At 37.9% G+C, this 13,838-nt stretch overlaps 1 protein-coding gene across 2 annotated transcripts in view; it reads right to left on the bottom strand.

The window, feature by feature from the left end:
* Positions 1 to 13,838, bottom strand: part of nbas (NBAS subunit of NRZ tethering complex) — a 261,417-nt gene that overhangs the window by 164,191 nt on the left and 83,388 nt on the right. For both annotated transcript variants that reach the window (XM_043677491.1, XM_043677501.1), the window contains exons 25-28: positions 12,375 to 12,548; positions 11,530 to 11,663; positions 6,999 to 7,061; positions 500 to 622 (exon numbers count right to left, since the gene is read on the bottom strand). In XM_043677491.1, the coding sequence (XP_043533426.1) occupies positions 500 to 622; positions 6,999 to 7,061; positions 11,530 to 11,663; positions 12,375 to 12,548 (494 nt within the window). The remainder of the gene's footprint in view (positions 1 to 499; positions 623 to 6,998; positions 7,062 to 11,529; positions 11,664 to 12,374; positions 12,549 to 13,838) is intronic.

The following is a 13,838-nucleotide window of genomic DNA, read 5'->3' as shown; positions in this document are numbered from 1 at the left end:
CATTTTGTGGGAAAAATCTCAAGTCTCCCACATCTTGTTCTGAAGATTAGTTATTGAGCAATATTACCTGATAACAATAATGAAGGGTATTGTGCACTTAACTATCTCAGTTTATAGTCTTCCATCAGCCCTACGACACTGGAGCCTATTCCATGCCAAGGCGACCTTACACATTGCTCTCAAAAAGGACTAAGGTCAATTTTGTGTTTTGTGGTTTTCTCACCCTCATTTCTTTTGTGGTTGTTTCATTATGGAAAATTAGAGGATTTGCTTAGTTTAATTTGACTTGCCTCATGACTTGACTTTTGGAGGGAAAATGAAAGCAACATTACGAGCACAATCTAATTAAGTTACTTTTTTTTTTATTATGGGCTAAGACTTTACCAGAATATTTGCCATCAGCTAATTTGTTGAAGGTAAGAGGAAGTTGCATGTTAAAATGCACTTTGAAACCCATTTTGGAACTTTACCATTAGAAGGCAATATGAGCTTTACTCACTTGCGTCCAACATGCCTGGTTAGCCGCACCATAAGCAGACGAGCCTCCTCTGAACTTGACTGTGTGTTCTTTACAAATGAAATTGGTTTCTGCAGACCATGCTTTTCCAAAATTTCTGCCACACTGAAGCAAATAATTACAAGTAATGAGTTAAAGTAACAACTTACAATTTTCTCTGACAGTGTTAAAGGAGCACATAGGCTGACATATTTAAAAAGGGCAAGATATAAGCAGCAGGCAAGGACTGGACCAGGTCTGCATAGAGATTCTCTCAGTGGTCCCTAATGGATCCTACTTTTCCCCTAGCTATTTTCTTGCTCTTTACATATTTTGTGTTTTACTTTATTCTCCCACATGCTTTTGGCTTTCCTAATTTCCTTTCCTAAGTTCCTCCCTGCACTTTTCATACCCCTGCAGAGACTCTGCTGTATTGAGGCCTCGGTATCTGTCATAAACTTTTCTTTCTTTCTTAAGCATCCCATTATTGTCTCTTGACATCCGGGATTCTCAGTCTTGGTCCCATACTTTATTTTGAAAGAACATGTTTGCATGTTACTCTTGCTATTTCTTCTTGACCGCTATCTCCATTCCCCCTCCACCTAGGCCAAATTGTATCTAGTTTTAGTAAAATCAGTCTTTCCCCAATTTTTTGACTGTTATTTCAGGCACATCTTTATCCACCTTCCTAATTGTCCAACATCAAATTGAGTTATGACCTCTCGCTCCAAAAAGCTCCTCTACTAACAAGTCTTCCACCTGCCAGGGGTCATTTCTGAATATCAGGTCCAGAACTGCCCTCTCCCTTGTCAGGCTATGTACTGACTAAAAAAGGTTCTATTGGATGCAATTTAAGAACTTGCTCCCTCCCCAACTTGTGAGCTGGAACTATTCCAGCTGCTATTTGTATTATTAAAATTCCCTACATTAACTGCCTTATTATTAGCACAACAAAAAAGAATACTAACTTCAGGTATCACAGATGTTGAAACAGTTTAGGTAGAAGTGAAAAATGATAAAGGGATGAAGTCACTTGTGGGAGTGGTGTTCAGGCCTCCTAACAGTAACTGCATGGTTGGGTGGAACATGAAGGAAGAAATAATGAAAGCTTGTCAGGAAGGCATGAGGATAATCGTAGGAGATTTTATTCTCATATAGACTGGAAGTGCCTGATAGGCAAAAAAAGTCCAGATGAAGTAGTCCTACAATGTTTTTGGGATAGCTTCTCAGAATAGCATGCTCTGGAACTGGCCAAGCTGCAAATTATACTGAACCTGTTATTGTGCAATGAGGTAGGATTAATGAATTAACTCATAGAGCAAGCACCCCTCAGCAATATGAATGAATTTAACATTATGGGTCTAAGATTTTATTTCAAGTCGGGGAATTATGAGTGTATGAAGCAGAGATGGCTGAAATGAATTGATAAACTAGCTTAAAGGATAAATTGAAAGAGATACAGTGGCAGGCACTTGAGATATTTCAGAGCACACAGAATTTATACGAGGTCAGTTGAGGATATCTGGTCAAAGTTATCTGAAGGGGTCTGTTTCCGTACTATATAACTACATGACACTACAAACTTAAAGAACAAACATAGTTCTATTCAGGATAGAATTAATCACATGAAAAATTGTGTGTTGATTAGAAAGAGTCAGAATTGATCTCTAATGGGGAAATCATGTTTAACTAACTTGTTTCAATTTTTGAAGAGATAATAAAAGGAGTCAACGAGGTTAATGCTGTTAATGCAGCATATGTGGATTTCTAGAAGGCATTTGATACAACTGGTGTACGGAGGATAATTTCATAGTTTGCAGATGAGAGTAAACTTGGAAGAATTGTGAACTGTGAGAAGAGTGTGGAACTTCAAAAGGATGGAACTGTGTGGAACTCCAAAAGGATGCTGATAATTGGCGAAGTGAGTGAACAGGTGGCAGATGAAGTTCAAAGCAGAGAAGTGCGAGCTGATGCACTTTGGTCACAAGAATATTGAAAGACAATATGAAATGAGGGGGCACAATTCTAAAGGTGGTACAGGTGTATACATGTTGAAGGGAGCAGAACAGTTAGAGGGAGCATTAATAAAGCATAGTGTTCTCAACTTCATTAATAGGGACAGAGGGTAAAAGAGCAGGGAGGTGATGCTGAACTTGTCCAAGACACCTTTTAGATCTTAGCTGGAATATTGTGTACAATTGTGGCTGCCGCAGCATAGAAAGATGTGAAGGCATTGGAGAGAATGCAGAGTGAGTTACAAGGATGTTCCAGGACTGACACTTTTCAGTTCTGAGGATAATGAAGAAGCTGGGACTGTTCTCCGAGGAAAGATGGAAGCTCAGAGGAGATTTGGTAGAGATTTTCAAAATTATGATTGGGCTGGATGGAGTAACTGCCCATAAAATAAAAAGAATGATAGGGCATAGATTTCAAGTGATGTACAAACAACAAAGGGTAATGAGAGAAAAATCTTTACACACAGCGAATGGTTAGGCTGTGGAATGCACTAACTGCAAGTGTACAGGAGGTAGGTTCAATTGAGGCATTCAAGACAACATTGGATAATTTATTTGGATAGAAATAGCAGGAGTTTTTTTTACAAAGTAATAGAACAGGTACTGACACAATGGGCTGAATGGTCTCCTTGTGTGGGCTAACAATTCTATGAAAGCTTACGAAGCCAGGTGGCAGAAAATTGGACAGAACATAAAAGGAACTCGAAATTTAATAAGGAAAAAATTAGCTAATGAGAGAAAAGCTGGCCAAAAATACAAACTTATCCAAAGTGGTTCTATAAATAGTTCAAGAAGAAGGCTTAACAAGCGACACTTGTTGTCAAGAAAGGGAGTCTGAAGAAATAATGGAATAAAAGGAGATGAATTCAGCAATTTGAATCATTTTTCATTATGGAGGAATTTTTTTTAAAAATCCAGGAGCAGCATTCATTAAAAAAAAGGGAGGAGCTCAGGGCAATGACACTAACCAGAGAAGTGGTATTGAGTAAGTTGATGGAGCTACAGGCTGAAAAGTGCTTGGGTGCTGATGGGCTGCATCCCATTTTAAAAGTAATAGCTTTACTTAAAAGAGAGAGTTCATACACTGATTTTCATTTTCCAAAATCCCCTTGATTCAAAGGTGATCTCATTAGCACATGTCAATCCTTTATTCAAAAAGGGAGTCGTACCATAAATCGAACACTCAGACCAGCTAACTTAACATCTGTCAGAGGGAGAATGTTTGAAGGTTTTACAGAAGCACCTAGAACTAAGCACTTGGAGATGTTCAAGTTAATCAGAGTCAACATGATGCTGCGGACAGTCAGTAAGTCTGAACCAGTCTATTGGAGCTCCCTGAGGCAATAACTTGTGCTGCGAATAAAGTTATATGACATCCTGGTAACTTAATACTACAATTGCTTGCTATGGACTCTACCCATCCCAACACCCTATCTCCACAGAAACAAGGGAGAAGTAACCAAGTAGAAATGCTAATTAGCTATTCTTAAGACCTTCAACTCCACAGCTTGAAATTAAATAGGCAATTTAATTGTTACAAAACCTGACTTCTTAACTTAGGACATCTTGCACAGAGCAAGATAGAAGCTTGTAGTGAGAGGTGAAGAGCATAGCTGTTGTGGTCAACATTAAGTGCCAACAAAATAAGCAAGGAAGTTCTGCATTAGGTTTATGAGCAACTCAGAGTTAAATTAAAAAGCAGAACTTCAAAGATAATAATCACTAGATTATTTCCTAAACCACAATATAATTGAAGTAGGGTAAATAAAATTAGTCCAAAGATTTCTGTGAGAGAAATGAGTTTTAATTCTGAGAAAGTGGTGACACCTGTACCGGGGAAAGCGGGAGTTGTACTATTGGGATAGGTTTTGCCTGTGCCATGCTAGGACCAGTATTCTGGCTGGCACATAAAGCGCTTTAAACAAAATAGTCAAAAAAAGGGATTTTTTAAGCTGTGATAAATTTGAGAGAGAGCTCAAGGCAAGACAGCAAAGCAGAAATAAGGAAAGTAATAATCTGACTAAGACAGGAAGGAACAGAGTGGACAAACCTAAGTCTGGGCCAGCAGATAAGCTGAGAGGTTGTGAAAATAATCAGGACAGAATGAATTCATACAATGTTCTCAACAAGATAGATTAATTAACAGCACAGATGAAAGAAACAGGTATGATATAATGCAATTTTTACGAGACATGGATTTAGGGTGACCAAGGAAGGGACCATTTAAGAAATGTGAAAAGGATGAGAGGTTAATGAATCAAGGGTGTGCTCAGTACACCAGTGAGATGGAATCTTCAATTGAAAGATCAAGATGTAGAATTGGCTTGGGTGGATCTAGGAAACACTAAGAGGCAACAAACATTGGTAGGAGTTGCTTATAGGCCATCAAACAGTAGCAAAAATGTAGGGCAGAATAAAAAATAAGGAAACAAGGATTAAATGGTATTTATGTCAGATGTCAACATAAAGACTGGGTAAACCTAATTAGTACTAACGCTGTGGAATAGTACTAGTCCAAGTACACTCATATTAATCATGGATTGTATCGGAGATGGCATTCCAGAACAATATTTGAGGAACCAACTCGAAAATAAACTGTGTCAGATTGAGAATTTTGCATTGAGAAAGGGTAATTAATAGTGTCATTTTAAAGAAGTTTCAAGGGGGCAGTGACCACAGTATGATAGAATTTTATCTGAGTCTGAAAATGATGTGGCTCAATCTAACACTAAAGCTTTAAATCTAAACAAAGGACATTACAAAGGAACGGGAGGCAAAATGGCTGTGGCAGATTGAGAAAACACATTAAACGGCATGATAGGAGACAAACAAATGCTAATATTTAAAGACTAATATATGATTCCCAACAAATTAGCCTTCGAGGAACAAAAACCTAGGTGGAAATGTTAGTTAATCATGACTAACAAGAAAAATTAAATACTGTAATAGATCAAAGGAGGAGGCTTAGAAAGTTGCAATAAAAAAAAAGTACTCCTAAGGACTAGGAGCATTTATAATTCACTAAAATATGCCGAAGAAACCGAAGAAGAAAAAGGAAATAGAACGTCCAAGTACTACAGCTAAAAACAAAAACAGATTGTATAACTATGTAAAAAGGAAACAAGTAGCAAAGGCAAATGTGGGCCCATCGTAGGCAGAGAGTAGAACTTACAGGCAGGGAAAAGGAAATGGCAAGATTTGTTTAGTTTCTCTTTGCGTCTGTCTTCATAAAGTGGGTACAAAAAGCTTTCCAGAAATACGAGACAATCAAGGGTCTAGTGAAAATGGGAAACTTAAAGAAATTACAGTTTAAAAGAACAGTCCTGGAGAAATTAATGGGACTGAAAGTCGATCAATCCCCTGGACCCAATGATCAGTCATTTCAAAGACTGGTTGTGGAGATAATAGATGCATTGGTGACCATCTTTCAAAATTCAAAGAACTTTGGAATGCTTCCATAGATTGGAAGGTCGCAAATGTAACAACTATTTAAGAAAGGAGGGAGAAAGAAATTGAGGAACACCAAACCTGCTAACCAGCCATGCAGTAGAGGGAAAACTTGAATCTATTGTAAAAGACAAGATAACTGGAGAGTGAAACAACTGCAGTAGGATTAGGCATGGATTTACGCAAGGAAAATCATGTTTGACAAATCTCTTGAAGTTGCTTTGAAGATGCAACTAGCAGAGCAGATAGGAGAGAACCAGTGATTATGGTTGGATTTTCAAAGATGTTCGCAATTCAGTCTGACACACAAGTGATTAAGTAATATTAAAGCATGTGAGATTGGGAGTATTATAATGGTATCAATTGAGAATTGGTTAATGGACAGAAAAGAAACAATAGGATTAAATGGATCATTCTCAGGTTGACAGGTTATGATGAGTGGGACACCAGAAGGATCGATGCTTGGGCTCTTGCTATTCATAATCTAGGTCAACAATTTGGAACAAAAGCAGAAATTGCTAGACCAACTCAGCAGGTCTGGCAGCATCTGAGGAGAGAAAGCTGAATTAATATGACATATCCAGTGACCCTTCTTCAGAACAATTTAGATGGGGGGGACCAAATGTAACATTTCCAAGTTTGCTGATGATATAAAACTGTACAAAAATGTGTGTTGATAACAATCAAAGGGAATTTAGACACAAATGAGTGGGTGAGAACATGACAGATGGAATATAATGTGGAAAAATGTGAATTTATCCACTTTGACAGGAAAAACAGGTAAGCAGAGTAATTCTTAATGGGTGATATACTGGGAAATGTTGATGTTCAAAGGGACCTGAATGCCCTTGTGCCTCAGTTATTGAAAACTAGAATGCAGACACACAAAGAAACAATCATGTCCCAATACTACAGCATTTCAAAACATCTTACTCGTACTGTGCTGCACTCAATTACTGACAATATATCTCATCATCAAGTTTTTATCGTTAGGCATTTTTTAAATGGACGCATATAAATCAGAAGGGGAGAAGTCTTACCTCAGATGTTGTTCCAAAAGGTCAACCTGGTCATGCAGAGTTTTAGACATTTCTGTCTCTGGACTGTGATAAAAGCACAACGGAAAAAAAATTGTTTTTATACCTTTAAATGACATGCCAGCAATTTTTGGCTGAATAACTGATACTGCCATTAGTCGGAGTTCTATTTGATACAAAGTTGTAAAACAATTATCTAAGCAATAGGAAACAAACAGCAACAGAAATTGCTGGAGAAACTCCGCAGGTCTGGCAGCATCGTTGGAGAGAAAGCAGAGTTAATGTTTCAAGTTTAGTGACCCTTCAGAACTGTGGTGGAGATGGCGAAACTGGGAAAATGGACTAACTTATAGAATCTACTTATCTTTACAATATCACCTTCTACACAACTCAAGATTCTAACCTAATGGTACTCTTGGTGGATGATATTTTTAGATTCTTAAATCTGATTTACCTTTACTGATAAACTAAATTAAAAGACTGAAGATATTTCAAGGTATTCATCAGCTGAATGTACATCCTATTAACTGACTTAAGTCTTTGGTTGGATATTGTTTTCCTGAAAGTTCGAGCCCATATTCTTTTCTGAGAGCGCATTCAGGAATTGGAATGCATTGCCTGGGAGAGTGGTGGTGCTGGATTCCATTGGTGCTTTCAAAAGAAAGCCAGATAGATATGTCAAAGTGATGAATTTCAAAGGCTATGACAGGCATGGAGAATTGGAATATCTGCCAAGTTCATATGGGAGCCAGTACAGACAGGATAGGCCAAGTGGCCTCCCTCTGTACTGTAGGATTCTATAGTTCTATGATATTAAAATATTATGACAGCATAATATATTTTGTAGTCATCGGAGGGAAATTATATTAAACATCTGAATCATGGGTAGCTAGACAAAGAAAAAATGGAATTAGCAATTTCCTGAGACATAAAAGAACCACAGAAAGAAATGCAGCAGTTTCATGTTGCATTATGCTTGTAAGGGGTAACACATTTTGACATCTAAATTTGGAGCTCACTAGATGCTAACAAAATCAAATCAACAGGTAGTACAATCAATATGCATGTGAAGAGAAAAAGATTGGTGAAGACAAATGTAGGTCTCTTACAGACAAAAACAGGGGAATTTATAATGGCTAACAAGAAAATAGGTGACCAACTAAATGCATACTTCGATTCTGTGTTCACAAAGTAGGACACAAATGACATCTTCGAAATATTGGGAACACAGCATTCAGCAAGACGGAGAAACGGAAGGAAACCAGTATAAGTTAGGAAATGGCACTGGGGAAATTGATGGGGTTGAAGACTGGTCAATCCCCACGGCTTGATAATCTACATCTCCCAGTATATAATAGTCATAGAAATAGAGGATGCATTGGTGGTCAATTTAGAAGATTCTTTCAATTTGGAACAGTTCCTACAGATTGGAGAATAGCTAAAGTAACCTCTCTATTTAAAAAAGGAAGTAGAGATAAAATTAGAAATTATACATTACTCAACCTGCTGGCAGTAGTAGGAAAAATGTCAGAGTCCATTATAAAAGATTTAATAGCAGAATACTTGGAAAACAGTGACAGGACTGGGCAGAGTCAGCAAGGGAAATCATGCTTGATAAATCAACTGGAATTGTTTGAGGATGCAACTTGTAGAGTTGAAGGGGAGTCAGTTGATGTGGTTTATTTGAACTTTCAGAAGGTTTTTGTTAAAGTCTCAGACAAGAGGTTAATGTGTAAAATTAAAGCAATTGGATTGGGGTAGTGTATTAAAATGGACAGGAAACACAAGTAGGAATAAACTGGCATTCGAACAACTATTTTCTCCAATCAGCATTATCCTCTGCTCAAAATTATTGCCATTGCCTTTACAACACAATTAATTAACTATACGGTGTTCAAGGATTGTCATTAATAACCGCTTGAGGAGGATGCAATAAAAAAGGAAGAGGTGAACTACAATGTATGAGTGAGAATGGCTCATGACAAACAAGTATGGTAATGACAAATCTTGTGGCAAAAGTAGCTGCAAGCAGCAACAAAGAGGATAGACATTACATCTATTTCACAATTAAGTATTGACATTAATGGTTCAAGTGAAATTTGGAACAAAATTTCCACCAAGGCCAATTTTGAATTTATTCTGTTACAATTATTGGTAATATTCATCGAAAAGGAGAAACTCAAAAATGAGGAAAGGAAAAAAATCATAATCAGATTAATTAATCAAAAACACATTATCCACTTTATGTTTTACCTTCAGTTGAGACAACAGTGAGCATTCACTTGAGGCTATTACCAAGTCAAGCTCGGACGGACCTCACTTTTCATGTGGCAATATTTCTTCATAGGAATATAGACCTATTTAAGCAAACTTAATTAAGCCATAGGGAGAAAGTGAGGACTACAGATGCTGGAGATCAGAGCTTAAAAATGTATTGCTGGAAAAGCGCAGCAGGTCAGGCAGCATCAAAGGAACAGGAGAATCGATGTTTCGGGCATAAGCCCTTTTTCAGGACCTGCTGTGCCTTTCCAGGAACACATTTTTAAGCTCTTAATTAAGCCAAAGCATAACCACTCATTGTTTCTGCTTTCATTTCTAGTATTTGTGGGGACAATTTTAGTTTTAACACTAATTATCTACCAAATTTATTGCTTACTTACCCTCCTCACAGTGAGTATTGCACATATATGCATTCCTGACTGCCTTGGAACAGTCTAACTGGCAAGTTATGCCAAAATTTCCATTGATCTTCAGTTGGTTACTTTGAAATATTGAGATTTCATTATCATATGCCGGTGCAAAAGGGGCAGAAAATAAATAGAAATCAGCACAAACAACTGGATAAATAAATAATTTTATTTATGCTGCCTCAGCGCCAGGACCTGGGTTCAATTCCAGCCTCAGGCCACTCTTTGTTTGGAGTTTGCACATTCTCCCCGTGTCTGCATGGGTTTCCTCCCACAATTAGGTGAGGTGAATTGGCCATGCTAAATTGCCCATAATGTTCAGGGATGTGTAGGCTAGGTGCTTTAGTCAGGGGTAAATGTCGAGTAATAGGTGTAGGAGAAATGGGTCTGGTTGGGTTACACTTCAGAGGGTCGGTGTGGACTTGTTGGGCCAAATGACCTGTTTCCACACTGCAGGTATTCTAATTCTAACTGGGGAGGAAACAGTGAACTTTGGCTAGATTCCTTCTTGAAGGACCTTGGTCTGCATTAAAACCAGCAAAATACATCAAATATCATTTACAGATATTAGACATAGCATGGTTAAAAACATTGTGGAAGATTTCAAGTTTCAATGTGATTTGTTTTAAAAGAAATTGAAATACGCTGAATGCATCATTAAGAAGAATTCAATTTTCAACATTAGAAAAAACAAATCTGCACCATTAGTGATCAGAATCTATACTTTGGGTTCTGTTCCAGTTATGTGTACAGACTGTTCAGAACCGAAATAATTCCAGGAAATTTATCTATGTTGCACTTTTATTGTGTCAGGCAGTGCTGGAGACTTGTAGGTGGTGAAGCAATACAGTGTTGCTTTGATGGAGATGCCACAAAATATTGGCAGAAAATTAGAGAAAACTTGCTTGTGGCTTGGAATTGGCACAAGTTATTTATGCCTGAGTTTCAACAAATGTTTGCATGACAGATATGCCATACTTACACATTGGTTTCAGCAGAAGTTTTCAAAAAATACCGGATCATTGACTTTTATAAATTTACTTCACTCAAATTTAAAATGAAAATACGTGCTAAGCAATGTAATATTATGTAGAATCTACCGCAGAGAATCAAGATATTCAATGCAACGGATTATTCCAGTGTTTGGGATCCACATGAGTCTCCAACCACCATTCTTCAAGTATGCCATGAACCTAGCTTATAACTGGCTTGTTTGGCATCACATCCTTAAACATTTACTCTCTCCACCAACACACAGCAGCAAGAGTGTGCTCCATCTACAAAGCATTTTGCAGAAATTCAGTAGGGCTCCTTTCAGACTATCTTCCAAATCCAAGACCACTACCATCTAGAAGGTCAAAGGCAGAAAACACATGGGAACACCATCTGGAAGGTCTCCTCCAAACCACTCACCATCCTGACTTGGAAATATATTGCTGATCCATTACCATCATTGGCTCAAAATTGTGGAACTCTCTCCCTAACAGCACTGTGGGTCCAATAAATGGAGTGCAGCAGTTCAAAAAGACAACTCATCATCACATTCTCAAGACCTATTAGGGTTGGGCAATAAATGGTGGCCCAACCAGCAAAGCTGATATCTCTGAATAAATAAAAAAGCAAATATCAATTCCTCAATTCCCTGTCTGTTCGATGGCAAGATATTTGTTTATCTTATGAACCCCAATTACAACTAAAAAAAATACATTTTTGGAAATATATGAGGTAGAAGAAGAGTGTGCACTGGCAACAATTCATTTTGAAATTGGTCAATGGTCTTCAGAATAATAGTTGTTGTATAACAAAACAGTCAACCAATACATGTTCATGATTTGGATCATACGTACCCAAAGCCCCGCTGTGGTAAGCATTCAAGGATATCATAACAAAGAGCCAACTGATCATCCCGCTCACAGTTGTAGAGACATTCCAGGGCTACTGCCATTAACCGGTGATGGTCAGGAATAATTTTCTGCTGACACTAATTGAAAAAAAAAAGATAAGGATGGAATGAACCAGGTTTCTGGTGTATTTTGAGAATAACTCTTGTTATTTTTGTTGCTTTGTTTTGTGAAAAGAATTGAAAACACTGCAAGAAAGAAATGTACAGCAAGTTACAAAAAGCATCAAGTGCATAAAAATCTAGTGGTTTCCCAGCATAGACAAACAAGAAACAACATGTACATTGGCATCAAATTAAGAACACTGCTAACGTATAGACAGAAAAAATGCTTAGAGTGAAAATCTCATGTCATGCTGCCTCAGTATGTTATGATATCTCAGTAACTAAATGAACAGTGAAAACTGACTCTGATCATTTCAGTTTTTGGTTTAGGTGACTTATTAACGGCAAAGTGGAATCCTTCCAAAAATGAAACTACATAATATTTGTTAATATAAATGGGCTGAACTGAAGAACAGCAGGTCAAAGGTTTCTTTCCACACTTTTCAATTACAGAATCATCTAAAAAAGAGCCAACAGCAATAATTTTCCCAAAGGATAGAGGCATTATTATGCGCAAGTTATTACTTGTGCATTGCAACACATTCCTAGGAGCTGTCTGCTTAACTGTGCACTTGGCCAGAGAACTCATGTGGTAAATGGGTTGCAATGGGAAGATTAATTAAGAAAAAGTCAACTCTGCTTCATTATTCATTAAAACCATGAAAACTAACAGTGCAACAAACATACATCAGGTTTAGATTGCTGAAATATTTTCAAAGGGTACTTCAAATCCTCTTTTGCTTCTGTTACTAAGTACTCTCTTAGCAACTCATCTGCATGTCCAGTATTTTTACTCTCACAGCGATGCAGGAAAGGAACCACCCACTGGTAGACATTCTTTATATACATTTCCTCGGAGGACTACAAGAATATAAAAAAAAGACATCAATTACATCATAGTAACTTGTACATACGTATTGTATTATTGAAAGAAAATGTTCACCATATTTTAAAAACTTGAGGTTTATCACAATGCATTATTTTCAATTAATTATTTTAAAATAGATACATCATAATAATTGTTGAAAATATAACATACCAAGCAATATACTCAAAGTTTGTGCGAAGATTTGTAGCTCGGGTGCTCGTTGTTGTGGTTGTGTTCGCCGAGCTGGGAAGTTGTGCTGCAGACGTTTCGTCCCCTGTTTAGGTGACATCCTCACAGGAGGCTCCCAAGCACTGAGAATGTCACCTAGACAGGGGACGAAATGTCTGCAGCACAAATTCCCAGCTCGGTGAACACAACCACAACAACTAGCAATATACTGTTCAGCCGTATGGAATAGGTAGGCACTGGCTTTTTACTTATAACTAAAGTTTAAATTCCACTAAAACCATATGATATGAAGCAGACTTGGGTCATTTGGCTCATCAAAACACTCTGCCATTTGATTATGGCTGATTGTTTTTAACCATATTCCCCTGCCTTCTCCCCCTAACACTTGATCCTATTACTAATCAAGAACATCTCTCTCTCTGTCTTAAAGACATTCAATGACTTGGCCTCCTTAGTCCTCTGAGGCAATGAGTTCCACAGATTTACCACCCTCTGGCTGAAGAAATTTCTCATCACAGTTTGAAAGGGCCATCCCTTCACTCAGAGGCTATGCTTTCATCTCCGAGTGGAAACATCTTCTCCACATCCATTCTATCCAGGCCTTTCAGTATTCATTAAGTTTCAATCAGATCATCCCTCATCTTCCAAAACTCCATCAAAAACAGACAGACTCCTCAACTGCTCCTCATACGTCAAGCCCTTCATCCCCAGGATCATTCTCGTAAACCTCCTCTAGATCTCCTTCAACACCAGTATATTCGTTGATATTGGACCCAATGCTGCTCACAATATTCCAAAAGCATTTAAGGATAAATCAAATAACAATTCACAGTCAGCTTCTTTTGCACACCTAAGTAGAATTCAATAGGTGGGTTCACAAACAGGGAGGATTGGCAGACAGTCAACAGTTTCCCATTTTCCTCTGATTTGGTCCAAAGTGGAACAGCCCAAGGAGACTTAGTCTCTGGCTGAGAAAGCGAGGCTCTAAAGTGGCTAGTTGGAGACCTCTCTCCACCAACACTGATACTTAGCCAGCAAGGAGCCGTGACACACAACTAATCTGTCAATTGTGATCAGCCGATATGCCTTTGGTC

This window comes from Chiloscyllium plagiosum, chromosome 3, assembly GCF_004010195.1.
Source record: "Chiloscyllium plagiosum isolate BGI_BamShark_2017 chromosome 3, ASM401019v2, whole genome shotgun sequence".
Classification (NCBI taxonomy): Eukaryota; Metazoa; Chordata; class Chondrichthyes; order Orectolobiformes; family Hemiscylliidae; genus Chiloscyllium; species Chiloscyllium plagiosum.
Note: the sequence above shows the minus strand (reverse complement) of the source record. Positions and strands in the feature narration are given on the sequence as shown.